Genomic DNA, 13,303 nt, shown 5'->3' with positions numbered 1-13,303 from the left:
ACAGTGTGTGTTATCTCAATGAGGCTGGTTCATAGTGTTTGCTGCACTGAATCTGTTTTGCAGGTGAAGTGAACTGTTCAGCTCCAATGACTGTTGGTAGTGCAGACTGTAGTTAAAGTTTAGCACATTGAGCTACAGTTGTGCCCACTGTGGTTTAGCGATCGAAAAAAACTGTAATAAAAATGTTTTGGCTGATTCCTTGTCCAGAGCACTGCTCTATCGAAGCTTGTTCATTCCTCTGTCTGGTTTGCTCTCTTGGACTACTGTCCTCCTCTTCCTTCTATTAAGCTGCTACCAAGGTACCAAAGTTGCTGAGCAGAGTACCCTGGACCAGTAGTCACAATTTCTTGTAAATTGCTGGGCATATTATGTGAATATTTGTATAGTATCGCACATTTTGTTTGAATGTTCTTCTTTTTATGGGTGGTGCTGTAACAGGCGACCCATCTGGCTTCCCAACTGAGCTTGAGCCAAGTTTGTAACAATGATATGTTTGCCTACAAACCATCCAATACCTTATTTAGTTACTGTTGAGATGTCTACACCCTACTTATCTGAAATGAAGCCAAGGACAAAGAAGACCGCAAAGCCATTAACAAAGCTTGTTAAACTGTTTAGTGTGAACAAGGCAAAGGAGTCTCTGGAATAAAAAAAGATGATTATGAACTGTATCTTCCATCACATTTACAGGTAAAGGCATAAAAAGTAAGGATAAGAATGTGGAATATTTCAAACATATACTGTAGATATATATACTGTATATTTGCTTTGTTATCAGATATATCCCGGCATCTCTGTTACCCTATGCTTATTAACTTGTTGACATAAAGAAACGTTTGCTAAGCCACGTCACAAGCAGCATTAATGTCAGAATGCAACCGCAGCAATTATCACAAATATTTACTATAGGGTTTGAATAAATATATATAGTTAATAAACCAGTTCTCCAATCACTAGTGGGACTTTGTAATTCGCTTGCCTTGACTGGTGTCAAATTGTGTCTGCAATCAAGTTTCAGTTGATAACAATCATCATGAGTGATGACAGCAGTCCACAGCGGCAGAAGAGAGGGCAGTGGGCCAACAAACGAGAATTCATTTTAGCAGTTGCTGGACAAATTATCGGTCTGGGCAACTTTTGGAGATTTCCCTATTTGTGCTTCAAAAATGGAGGAGGTAAGGTTGTGCTCAATGAGGTTGGAAATAGTATTGACAGAAAAACTAGACTGGTTGTGTTATCAGTGTTGTATGAATTGTTGCTCACTAGGGGCTTTCCTGATCCCGTACATTGTGTTCTTAACCACCTGTGGGGTTCCCCTCTTCTTTGCTGAGACGTCATTGGGGCAGTTCAGTCGTGAAGGTGGAATCACATGTTGGAAGAATATATGTCTTCTTGCTAAAGGTAGGAGAGTTACTTTTCAAATGTGTAGTATTACAACTCAAATACATTTTCTCATCCACTATTTATAAACCTATAGTGTATTATAAGAAATCTCTGACACAATATACTGATATCTTTTTGAAATTAGGTTTGGGCTACGGCACCCAAGTGGCTATATGTTATTCTTTAGTTCAATACATTGTCATCCTGGCTTGGGCCTTCCTCTACCTCTTCTCTTCCTTCAATGCTGAACTCCCCTGGGCCAGCTGGAACAACAGCTGGAACACAGGTACACTATTCTATTATATGCTTTCAATGAGTTATAGGGGAGAGTGGCCTAAGTTGTGCCACTTTTGACTCAAAGTGATTTTAAAGTGAGGCCTTGACAGTAAAGTCTCCTATTCAAATATGTACATATATTTCAGTATGTTGTGCATCCCTGGCAATAAAAACTTTGGATCTGGAATAAACTGTTTAAGAAATATAGCTTTCGGAAAAAAAGTTGTCTTGTGGCACAACTTGCCCCCGGTGTGGTGTAAGTTGTGCCACAAGAGAGAATACCATGGGGTAAATTGTGCCATTGATATATATATCTCATAAACTGTAATGCAAGACAAATCCATAAGAATATTACTTATTTAAGGTTTATTTAAAGTAAATAAAGTAAATATTTTACAAAAATGTAAGGTCAATTTTCTTAAACAAGGCCTAGCAGATCTAGGTGGTTTTGCCTGCAAAGCTCACAATGACAAAGTCACCATCATCATCTTTCTGGCCATCTGAACTCTTGTCAGTGGTGTCGTTAAGTGGAATGAAGATGTCAGTCTCTTCTGAGCTACTGTAGACGATCACTTTCTTTTTGGTGACCAGTGCATAGGGGAGACCGGGGTAAGTAGGCACACTTTTTACTCTAGTGAGAATTGCTCATCACCTAAACATCTTTCAATAGTCATTCCTACATTAAATTGAAGCTTAAGGTGGTAGCTTGAAATGTGAACCCCTCATTTTTTCTAACTTATTGTAATAAAGAAGAAATTTACCATCAAAGACACTCTAACACATTGTGACAACCAACCCCATCAAGGGGTTGTCACACACTATGGGGTTGTTTGTCACAATGTTATCTTTATGGGAAAAATCTTAAAAAGAAGGCAAGAAAGCAGAACTACATTTGAAAGTTTAATTTCATTGTCAAGTTTAAAAATAGGCCTACATAACTTTATGCATCTTAACACAAAATGAGCAAGGAATTAACAAAAAGGAAATCCATATTAAGACCAACCTACTGTATGTAACAACATAAAGAACAAAACAAATAGGTCTAACAATAATAGCCTACTCAACTAGGATACACTTCATTCACTATCTGAGTTACAGTGATGGCAAATGTAGGGTCTGCTCACTCTACCTAAGCAGAGATTGTGTGCCCACTGGTTGCACATACAACACTTCTCCCTTAACTCCCCTGAATGGGTGCTGGAGAACGTTTCCATACAAACCAAACACAAACTATCCTCTTCATCTGATGAAGATTCCTCCTCCTGTGTCTTTCTCTTCTGTTTCTTATTCCCCAGCTGGGGTGGAGTGCACTGGGGTGCAGTAGCCTTGGCAACTGGTCTAGTTTGGGATGCACTGGGTCGTTTTGATTTTGTTGCCCTTTTTCTCTTTTGCATGCTAGCTGCCTTTCCTGCTCAATTCTCTCCTTCTCTGGGGTGTCAGTGAGGATACAGCTTGACATTTTCTTTTGTTATTGGGTTCCTTTCCTGGCTGCACCCTTTGGATAACATGTGACAACCAACCCCCCCAAAAATTTGACGACCAACCCCAACTGGAATTTATTGCTAGCATCAAGGCCAACAACCATCTGACAACTAATTAGCTTGCTAAAAACAATCTAAACTATAGCTTACCCTTCACACTTTTTTAGGGTAACAAGTGTTTTGTTATAAACCCATTGTGTAAAAGGCTAGAAGAAAAATACTGAGGAGCTAAATATTTTCAATTTCACATGAAAAACACTAACAGTCCTCTCACCCCAAATGCAGCAGTCTAACTCCAAGGAAGACTATGTAGGTGACCTCTGATCCCAGTTGTGGATATTTACATACCAAAATTTAACAGACAGCGCCTTCTGGTTCCGAGATATATCGATTGTGACAACCTACCCGTGTGACAAATTACCCCGTTCTCCCCTACAGCCATGCCACTGGAACAACTTTCAGAAATGTATTTTGCACTGTTGCTCCGTGCTTGTGGAACCAACTGCCACCTGACAAATGTGATTCCCGCTCCATTTCTGCCTTTAAATCAAGGCTCAAAACCCATATGTACACCCTGGCTTTTCCTCCCCATTAACTATCTTACCTCTGCACTACTATCTTTGTTTATATGTGGATGTATGGGCTTTATGTCTTTTATTTTTGTTATTGTTATTTTACCTTCATTGTTTACCTCCTGAATGCACTATGTACAGCACTTTGGACAGTGCAAACTGTCATAAATGTGCTTTTATAAATACATTTTACTTACTTATTTACTTATAACTCACCTAGGCCTTTTGGCACAAATCACCCCAACCACAGAATTTTGGATATTAAGCATGATGCAACAGTGTAGGGCTGACATCGTGCTAACTGTATAGACTCAAAGTGTAGCATACTAAAGCACTAACACATGTGTCAAATGTTTTCAAACTTGTCTATAATTGTTCAGACACAATAATCAAAAAACCTTGATCATGGAAATTTTACTTTGAAAGGCAAAACACAGTTTTTTTTATCTTAAATGTGCTTATATCTTATTCCTTGTGTCTCCCTTCTTTACAGGATGAGTCAAATGGATGGCTCTTCTTAAATATGTGGTCACATTTCCAATTTCTTCCACGGTTTTCTAGAAACAAGGGGTGGCACAACTTCCCCACTGGCACAACTTAGGCCACTCTCCCCTATGTGAATTTGAGATTAATTTCACTAATATGACTCTTCTAGGTCATATAAGGAAAGCAAGTGATTGCAAGCGATCTCTCTTACTTTCTCTTTCTCTTTTTTAGATGACTGTTTTGATTATAGGCAGAATTATTCAGCAGCTGGCCATATCTTTGGTAATGCAACATCTCCAGTCAAAGAATTTTGGCAGTAAGTTATAACAACTGGTCCACAAATAAATCAACACATTAACCTAACAAAATGATCAAATTTGACTTTGCACAACACAGCGCTATGTTTGATTAGGTTTTTAGGCACACTAGCCAAGCTAACTTGTTCTGCAGAATTGTCCAACGAGACAGGGCTGCATGTCTACTTTTTTCTCATTCCTCATAATACCAATCTGTGTTCAGGAGAAGAATTTTGAATTTGTCTGGAGGAATTGAGGAGTTGGGTCGAATCCGTTGGGACCTGGCAGGGTGTCTCTTGCTGAGCTGGATCATCTGTTACTTCTGTGTCTGGAAAGGAATCAAGTGTTCAGGAAAGGTTGGTCAGGGAGATTGCACTTCATTGAAAATACATTAGTAGAAGGAATGGGAGTAGTATGTTTAGTTAGGATTTTTCTTTTTCTTATACACATATTATTTCAAGTATTTCAGACAAACCTAATTTCCTTCACGCAGCTCACGCAGCACACGCAGCTCACGCAGCACACGCAGCTCACGCAGCACACGCAGCTCACGCAGCACACGCAGCTCACGCAGCACACGCAGCTCACGCAGCACACGCAGCTCACGCAGCACACGCAGCTCACGCAGCACACGCAGCTCACGCAGCACACGCTCACCTGAGCAACAGCAGTAGCACGCTCACCTGAGCAACAGCACAGGCTTCACCATCCCCACCAAGCCAGGCTGGGCCAAGGCTCTACCATCTACACGGGATATCACCAACCCTGCACTGAACGCAGCAGCTCCATACAGCAAGCTAGCACCAGCTACCACTATGCTACAAACGTGTGAATGCAATCTTACCTTAGGTCGACTGAAGGAGAGGATCTCTGGTCTGCAAGCTGAACTCAGGGGTAAAAACGACATCATCATGGAGCTATCCTCTGTTGCTTCCACTCAAATGAAGCACCTTGTCGCCCTAAGATCCTCTGGCTGCGGCTCCCTCTGCATGGCAGGCGATGATCCTACTCTCCCGTGGCCCGGCTCCGCCATTGTGGGATCCTCTTCTCCTGTCACTGTGCCCGGGCCCGTGTTAGCCATACCCAACGATCAGTGGAGTCTACTTGGTGCAAAACCTAAGCTGGCAGCGACTGTCAACAAAGGGGATGGACAATTCCCGCTGAGCTCGACCCCTGTTAAACCGATAAATTGGTTAACAGCCCGCAAGGGTAAACATTGTGGTCGTCCGCGGACTCCCCCAACACCGCAGCGCCTGGAGCTTGGCAACAGATTCGAAGTTATGAGCCTACAGGAGTTTCCATCAATGGCAAATGGCTCTAGCTCTCCTCCCCGGTTCCAGCCACGTCCAGTTGGCCACGGTTCACCTGTGGACAGGGATACCACCACTGCCCTGGCACGCGCCACCACGTCCTACCCCTCCGCTGTTCCGATACCCGCCGCCTCCTCTTCCTCCGCTGTCACTTCGCTGCCCGCCGCCGCTTCCTACGCCGCCGCTGTCTCCTCTCCACCTGTGGCCGGTGTTTCCCAGACGTCTCGTCGTTCCAACACGGGAGAGAACCGACGCAGGATGCTGCAGGATGCCATCATCAGACGATCAGAAGGATCCACCAGACGCCCGGCTCAACCTACGCAACTTTGCCGCTCTGGACCGCGGGCATCAACACTGCAGGCTAATGATCCAGCCCGGCCTTCACCTGGTTGCTCTGCAGCGCAGCAGGGCCGAGCAGCGGAGCTCCAGTGCCTCCTCATTGGCTCATCCATGGTCCGACAAGTTCTCCTGCCGAGGGCGGAGACCTTCTGCTATCCCGGTGCCCAGGTATCCCACATCAACTCAGTGCTACCACACATTATCCACAGTAATCCCGCTGCATCTATGGTCGTGACACATATCGGCTCAAATGACCTTAAGTCAGAAAAGTCAGAAAGTCTTAAAACTGATTTTAAAGCCCTAATCGATTCCGTCTTGACCGCTGGGAAACAATGTATCGTCTCTGGTCCCATGCCTTCCCCTCGATTTGGTGACGTCAAATTCAGCCGCGCACGCCAACTTCATGTTTGGCTCAAACAGTATTGTCTCTCCATGGGCATTCCCTTTGTCGACAATTTTAACGTTTTCTGGAACAGACCGTCTTTCTTTGCCAGCGATGGTTTGCATTTAAACAAACAAGGGAAACATCTTCTGGCCAGCAATATGCTCTTAACAATAAAATCGGTTCCTAGCGTCACTCCTCTTGCAAACTCTGTCCAGCATGATTGACTATCTCCACACCTGGTCAGTCAAGAGGTAGTTAGCTCACGTGACACAGCCTCCATGACCACTAGTCCCCATGCATCTAGCGCCCCCTCCAGGCCTGGAACATCCATTACTATAAAAACTCACCCAATCCCTGTATGTCAGTCTGTCAGATCATCATTAATCCCTCCTCATAGATTTTACAGGTCACGCCACAGACCACTTGGGATTACAAGTAACTTGAAAAATGTACCTATTATGTGTAATAGGTCAATTGTGTTGGACCACCCCGCTGTTGATAACCTGGACATGAGCATATCAAAGCTAAACTCACCAAACATCCTCAAAACAAGAAAGGGTTTGGGTTTTCTTCACTTAAACATAAGAAGTTTGCTTCAGCACAATAAACTAGACCATGTTAACATCTTAGTATCTCAGGCTGACCCAGATGTCTTGGTTCTGACTGAATCATGGTTGAAGAGCAGTACACATGACTCTATGGTGGCAATAAATGATTATAGTTTATTCAGAATAGACAGGACCACACGGGGTGGGGGAGTGGCTGTCTATGTTAAATCACATTATTCTGTATCATTACTACATGCTGTCTCTGTTCGAAGCTGCTTTGAATTTATTGCTTTGGAATTGTCTTTATCATCCAATGATTGTTTTGTTGTAATTGGTGTGTACAGGCCCCCTTCAGCAGTAAATAGCTCCTTGAGTGAGCTAGCACATTTAATCTCTCCATATGTAAATAGAGAGGTCATTATGATGGGTGATTTTAACATTGACTGGCTTTCTGGTGCCTCTGAACCTTTTAAAGAAATATGTAGCAACCTAAATCTTACACAAATAATAACTGAGCCCACAAGACCAAATCTAAAAAACCCAGCAAAATCAACTTTGATCGATTTAATATTATCAAATCAAAGCAATAAAATAGTTTCTGCTGGTGTCTTTGAGCTTGGAATCAGTGATCACTGCCCGGTGGCCTGTATCAGAAGTATTCATCTTAAAAAATCTCAACCCAAAATCATCATTAAGCGTAATTTTAAAGGTTTTAACGAGCAAGCATTTTTAAATGAACTCTATCAAAGTGACATTCATCTCACAAGTGAAATATCTGATGTGGAATTGGCCTTAGAATTTTTCACCAATACTTTCTCCTCCATTTTGAACAAGCATGCACCCCTTAAAAAGCACAGAGTAAAAAATAGATCAAACCCCTGGTTCACAAATGAATTGTCCGATATATTTGCAGAGAGAAATAAAGCATGGTCCCTAGCTAGACGCTCTGGTGAAAACTCCAAGTGGACTGCTTTCAGACAAATCAGAAATAGGTGCATATCCATGGTTAGGAAAGCTAAATCAGACTACTACCTCGAACTAATTTCAAACTGCTACTCCAACCCTGCACTATTTTGGAAGGCTGTGAATTATAACAAAAACAATTCTAGCACTGTTCCCAGTCAGTTAAAAATAAATGATCATATTTTAAATGATCAGAAAGAAATTGGTTTAGCTTTCAATAAACACTTTATAGCTGCTGGTAAACTCTTTCACAATGGAGTATCTACGCCTTCTACGCCTACCACCACGAGAAATAAAAATAGCATACCACCTGTCTCTAAAACTCCTCTTTTCAGCCTTGTTCAAGTCCCAACAAGTATTGTTGTAGATGCGCTTCTTGCCATCAACCCCAGGAAGTACATGGGAGAGGACAATTTGGACCCATTTTCAATAAATCTCTCTGCACTTATCATATCAAAACAAATAACCCATATTTTTAATCTTTCCATCTCTTCTGGTATTGTTCCTAAAGTCTGGAAAAAAGCTCACGTCATTCCATTACATAAAGGGGGTGACAAAAGTGATCTTAACAATTACAGGCCAATTTCCAAACTCCCATGCCTGGCAAAAATTCTAGAATCAGTCATTAATACTCAGTTGAAATCCTTTTTATCCAGTGCTTCCATTTTGAGTCCATTTCAATCTGGTTTTAGGGCAGGCCACAGTACTATATCTGCTGTCACTTTGGTCTTAGACAACATTGTTACAGCTATCGATAAAAAAATGCACTGTGCAGCACTTTTTGTTGATCTGTCAAAAGCTTTTGATACTTTAGATCACCATTTGCTTTTAGAGAGGCTGCATGAAATTGGTTTTGATTATTCTACATGTAGCTGGTTTAGGGACTATCTCTCTGATAGACAGCAGTCAGTTAAGCTGGGAAGCTACCAAACTGAGTTTTTAACAGTTACAAATGGTGTTCCGCAGGGCTCAATTTTAGGTCCAGTCCTATTCACAATTTACATCAATAACATTGTTTCATCACTACAAAACTGCCATGCCCATTTGTATGCTGACGACACTGTACTGTATTGCATTTCTGATTCAGTGCAACAATCTGTTCAGAACCTACAGAGCTCTTTTAACACCCTGCAGAACTGTCTAGTGGATCTCAGGCTTGTCCTTAATATAGAAAAAACAAAATATATGTGCTTTTCCAGAGCAAGAATTACACATTTTAATGATCTTATTATTCACACAAATAATGGATCTCATATTGAAAGAGTCACTGAATATAAATATCTTGGCATCTGGATAGATGAAAAACTCTCTTTTACATTTCACATAAAAAATCTTGTCTGTCGTCTCCGACAAAAGATTGGCTATTTTTATAGGAATAAAGCCACCTTCCCGTTGTTCAGTAGGAAAAGGATTATTGAGGCAGTTTTTATGTCTGTCCTTGATTACGGTGATGTGGTTTATCGGCATGCATCTCGTTCATGCCTTAAACTCCTAGACTCTGTATTTCACTCTGCTTTGAGATTCATTACAGGAGATGCTTATGATACACACCATTGTGTTTTATATGAAAAGGTTGGGTGGTCCTCCCTTAAGGAGAGACGTGATGCACATTGGCATATTTTTATATATAAAGCTCTGACTGGAAAGCTACCACTATATTTGACAGAAATGCTGCTTATTTCAGATGGGCTTTATCAAACCCGCTCAACTGACATGCTCATGTTATATGTCCCCTATGCCCGGTCTGAGCTTGGTAAAACCGCTTTTAGCCATAGTGCCCCTGACTCCTGGAACAGCCTACAACATACAATTAAAATAAATACACTCATAACTGTTAACCAATTTAAAATTATTATTTTGAATCAGCCCCTCTACACTTGTAACTGTTTTAATTAGGCTATTATGTCTCTCATTCAATTGATCTGAATGTTTTAAATTGTTGTTGTCTGTGTGTGTGTGTGTGTGTGTGTAAACTTGTTATGTATTCTCATTGTATATTGTGTATATGTACAAACTCGACGTCATTGTAAAAGAGGGTCACCCCTCAATTGATCTTTCGAGGTTAAATAAAGGAAAATGAAAAAAATGAATTCTTGTTGTCAGGTGGTGTATTTCACTGCCACGTTCCCCTATGTGATGATGACTGTGCTGCTGGTCCGAGGACTCACTCTGCCAGGAGCTTTAGATGGTGTTATATTTTATCTCTACCCTGACCCAGCTCGGCTCACAGATACTCAGGTCGGGCTGCATCGTCAGCATATGTATTCTTTCTTTGTCTGAAGGTGTCTTTGTGATTTTACAATCAAGGCAAGAGCAGTTTATTGTAAAAAGCTAGGCTTTAGCTGTTACCTATCAGCCTATAAAAAGCCAGAGAAATTCAAAACAGTCGTGAAAACGTTACAAGTCTACACAAGTATTCCATTTAGCCTTTTTTCTGGCTAATTTGGCACTGGACAAGTGTAAAAAATGCCAAAAAATAATCTTAAAAAAAGAAGAAAAAATTATGCCTTTAAAAGGACGTGTTTTATGAAGAGCCCCTTTGTTTACTGACAGAGTATATTTCTATCCGACACAGATCTCAGATGACTTCCCATCATAATACATTTCGTAAAACAATACCTTGTATTAGGTCATATGGCATTCTGTTGTACTGTGACAAAGGAGAGCAACACTGATGAGAATAAACAGAAAAAAAATATCAACTAAACAAGAAATCACAAAATTACCATCAGAATTTAAGTTAAATATATCAACTATTAACGATCATTTTGTGGATATTTCAGGTGTGGATGGATGCTGGCAGCCAGATTTTAGACTCATATTCCCTTTGTGTGGGATGTTTACAAGTTTTAGGAAGCTACAACAAATACACCAACAACTGCTACAAGTACGGAAAGCAAACTCTCTTCTCTGTTCTTATATTTACCTTTAATTTGCACTGTGTATCTTGTGCAGTTTGTGTGTTTTTTATTACAGTACATATCTCTGTGTTTGCAGGGACACTTTCTTCCTTTGTCTGTTGAACAGTTTAACCAGCTTTGTGGCTGGCTTTGCAGTGTTCTCTGTACTTGGTTTCATGGCAAACAAACTGAATGTGGATATTTCTGAAGTGGCTGATTCAGGTACTACACCTTTGAACTATGCAAAAAAAGAAAATTTCAGTGCACATTTTATTCTATAGGCTGCCTTAAATCATTGGTGGTTGATATATTGCTTGCAACAGTATATCAAACATATCCAATAGATGATGAATAAACCAGAGCATTTTGGGATTAAACTGATATCAGAATTGATTTACTGCAGGCCCAGGTCTAGCATTTATTGCCTATCCTGGTGCCATAGCCTTGATGCCTATACCCCAGCTGTGGGCTTCACTATTTTTCATCATGATCCTCTTGCTTGGAGTGGACAGTCAGGTAAGGTATTTTCTATAGTTAGGAGCAGAAGTAAAATATAAAGTATGACTGATTCATTTGTTATATATATATCTTTTATATGTGTAAGAGCAGAAGTAAAATATTAAGCAATTAACTGATAAAAAAAAATGTGTCCAGTAAATGTTTATTAAATGTGTGCTTTCTATAAGTGGAACAGCACTCAGATTAACTTTTTCCTGCACTTTACTTGTACAGCTCTTTAATAAATAGGAAGAAGATTTACTTATTATTGTTTTTTTATGCATTCTTCTGTTTGTAGTTTGTGTTTCTGGAAAGCCTGGTCACATCCATATCAGATACATTTCCATACGTTTACACTGGACGTAGACGTAAACTCCTTCTGCTCGCCATCTGTGTTGTATGTTACCTTGTTGGACTTCTGATGGTCACTGAGGTGAGGTATCGTGTCATTATGACTGTGAGACATCACTGTGTTTTTTGGGTAACTGTTGTAATTTTGCAGGTTTTTTTTATCTCAATAATTGTTTCTTCTTTCTTTAGAGTGGACTTTACTTATTCCTCCTATTTGACTATTATGCCTGCAATGGAATGCCCTTGATGTTTTTTGCCATTGTTGAGTCTATCTGTATAGGATGGGTGTATGGTAAGGACACAAATTCTTTGAAAATCGAGAATCAGTTTGAATTAAAGAGGATCTTTTATATATGACGTACACAGCCATTTATAATTTAAGACATTATTTGAAATATTTAATTTCTTAAGAGAATTGTTGTTAAGGATATTATGCGAATATTGTTTACAAAGCTTTAATTTCTTCCTCTTGATCCAATCCCTTTTAAGACAGTGGCCCAACATATTATTAGTATGTTTGTGATGAACTCTCATCAAAAGTTGACAAAAGAACATCTTTACAAAGTTAGTATTTGTTGCATGGCTTTGTATTGTATTTAATGAGATTGCAAAGCTATTGTATTGTGTTTAACTTCTGTAACAAGTCTTTATAGTATACCAAGTTGACACCAAAGAAGACATGATAGAAAAGGGCCTGAAACAAATGTCTGTGTCCAAGGTGCTGATCGTTACTATGACAAAATTGAGGACATGATTGGCTACCGTCCTTCACCCTACATGAAATATTGTTGGAAGTTTATCACACCGGCTGTCTGTACAGTGAGTAAACTATCTGCAGTTTTATATTCCAGATATATGAGGATATTTTTTAAACAATAATTTTGACCAAAAATGTGTGTGTGTGTGTGTGTGTGTGTGTGTGTGTGTGTGTGTGTGTGTGTGTGTGTGTGTGTGTGTGTGTGTGTGTGTGTGTGTGTGTGTGTGTGTGTGTGTGTGTGTGTGTGTGTGTGTGTGTGTGTGTGTGTGTGTGTGTGTGTGTGAATATCACTTAGTGCAGGTATAGATGTTGGTTGCTTCTAATTGGTTGTTGTATTGTTTCTCTTTATAGTGCACACTGCTCCTCTCTCTGGTCAAGTTTACACCTCTCAAGTACAACAACACCTACCAGTATCCCTGGTGGGGTTATGCTCTTGGGATATTCTTTGCCATCTCCTCAATTCTCCTTATTCCTCTGTGGGCGCTTTACATATTGATTGTTACACCTGGCACCCTGAGACAGGTAATGTAATGTAATGTAATGTAATGTAATGTTAGAACAATATGATTTTCTATGGGAGAGGACCTGAGTTGCTTTCAGAGCATTCTATCATTAACTGTCTACTGAGCCAAGACGTGTTATTCTCTGTCTATAAAGAGTAAAAATCTATAGCATAATACAAAGAGTTGTAAAAGGGTCAAATAAAAAAGCTTTTTATCACTCAAAATAACTGTTATTTAGCCAGAATGCAAGCATTG

The 13,303-nt window shown here is 40.3% G+C and overlaps 1 protein-coding gene across 1 annotated transcript; it reads left to right on the top strand.

Annotated features, from left to right (window-relative positions):
* Positions 1 to 1,033: 1,033 nt before the first annotated feature.
* LOC307255366 (sodium- and chloride-dependent GABA transporter 2-like) lies at positions 1,034 to 13,076 on the top strand (the record flags this gene model as incomplete). Its single annotated transcript, XM_080034048.1, has 13 exons — positions 1,034 to 1,175; positions 1,267 to 1,401; positions 1,529 to 1,669; positions 4,430 to 4,514; positions 4,718 to 4,850; positions 10,143 to 10,277; positions 10,823 to 10,926; positions 11,037 to 11,161; positions 11,343 to 11,455; positions 11,736 to 11,870; positions 11,978 to 12,080; positions 12,507 to 12,607; positions 12,897 to 13,076. 13 exons carry the CDS (start codon positions 1,034 to 1,036, stop codon positions 13,074 to 13,076), a joined length of 1,632 nt encoding a protein of 543 aa, XP_079890174.1.
* Between the last annotated feature and the right edge of the window lie 227 nt (positions 13,077 to 13,303).

Source organism: Ammodytes marinus (genome assembly GCF_949987685.1).
Source record: "Ammodytes marinus genome assembly, chromosome: 9".
NCBI lineage: Eukaryota > Metazoa > Chordata > Actinopteri > Uranoscopiformes > Ammodytidae > Ammodytes > Ammodytes marinus.
The sequence above is the reverse complement of the archived record's forward strand: the minus strand, read 5'-3'. Positions and strand labels throughout refer to the sequence as shown.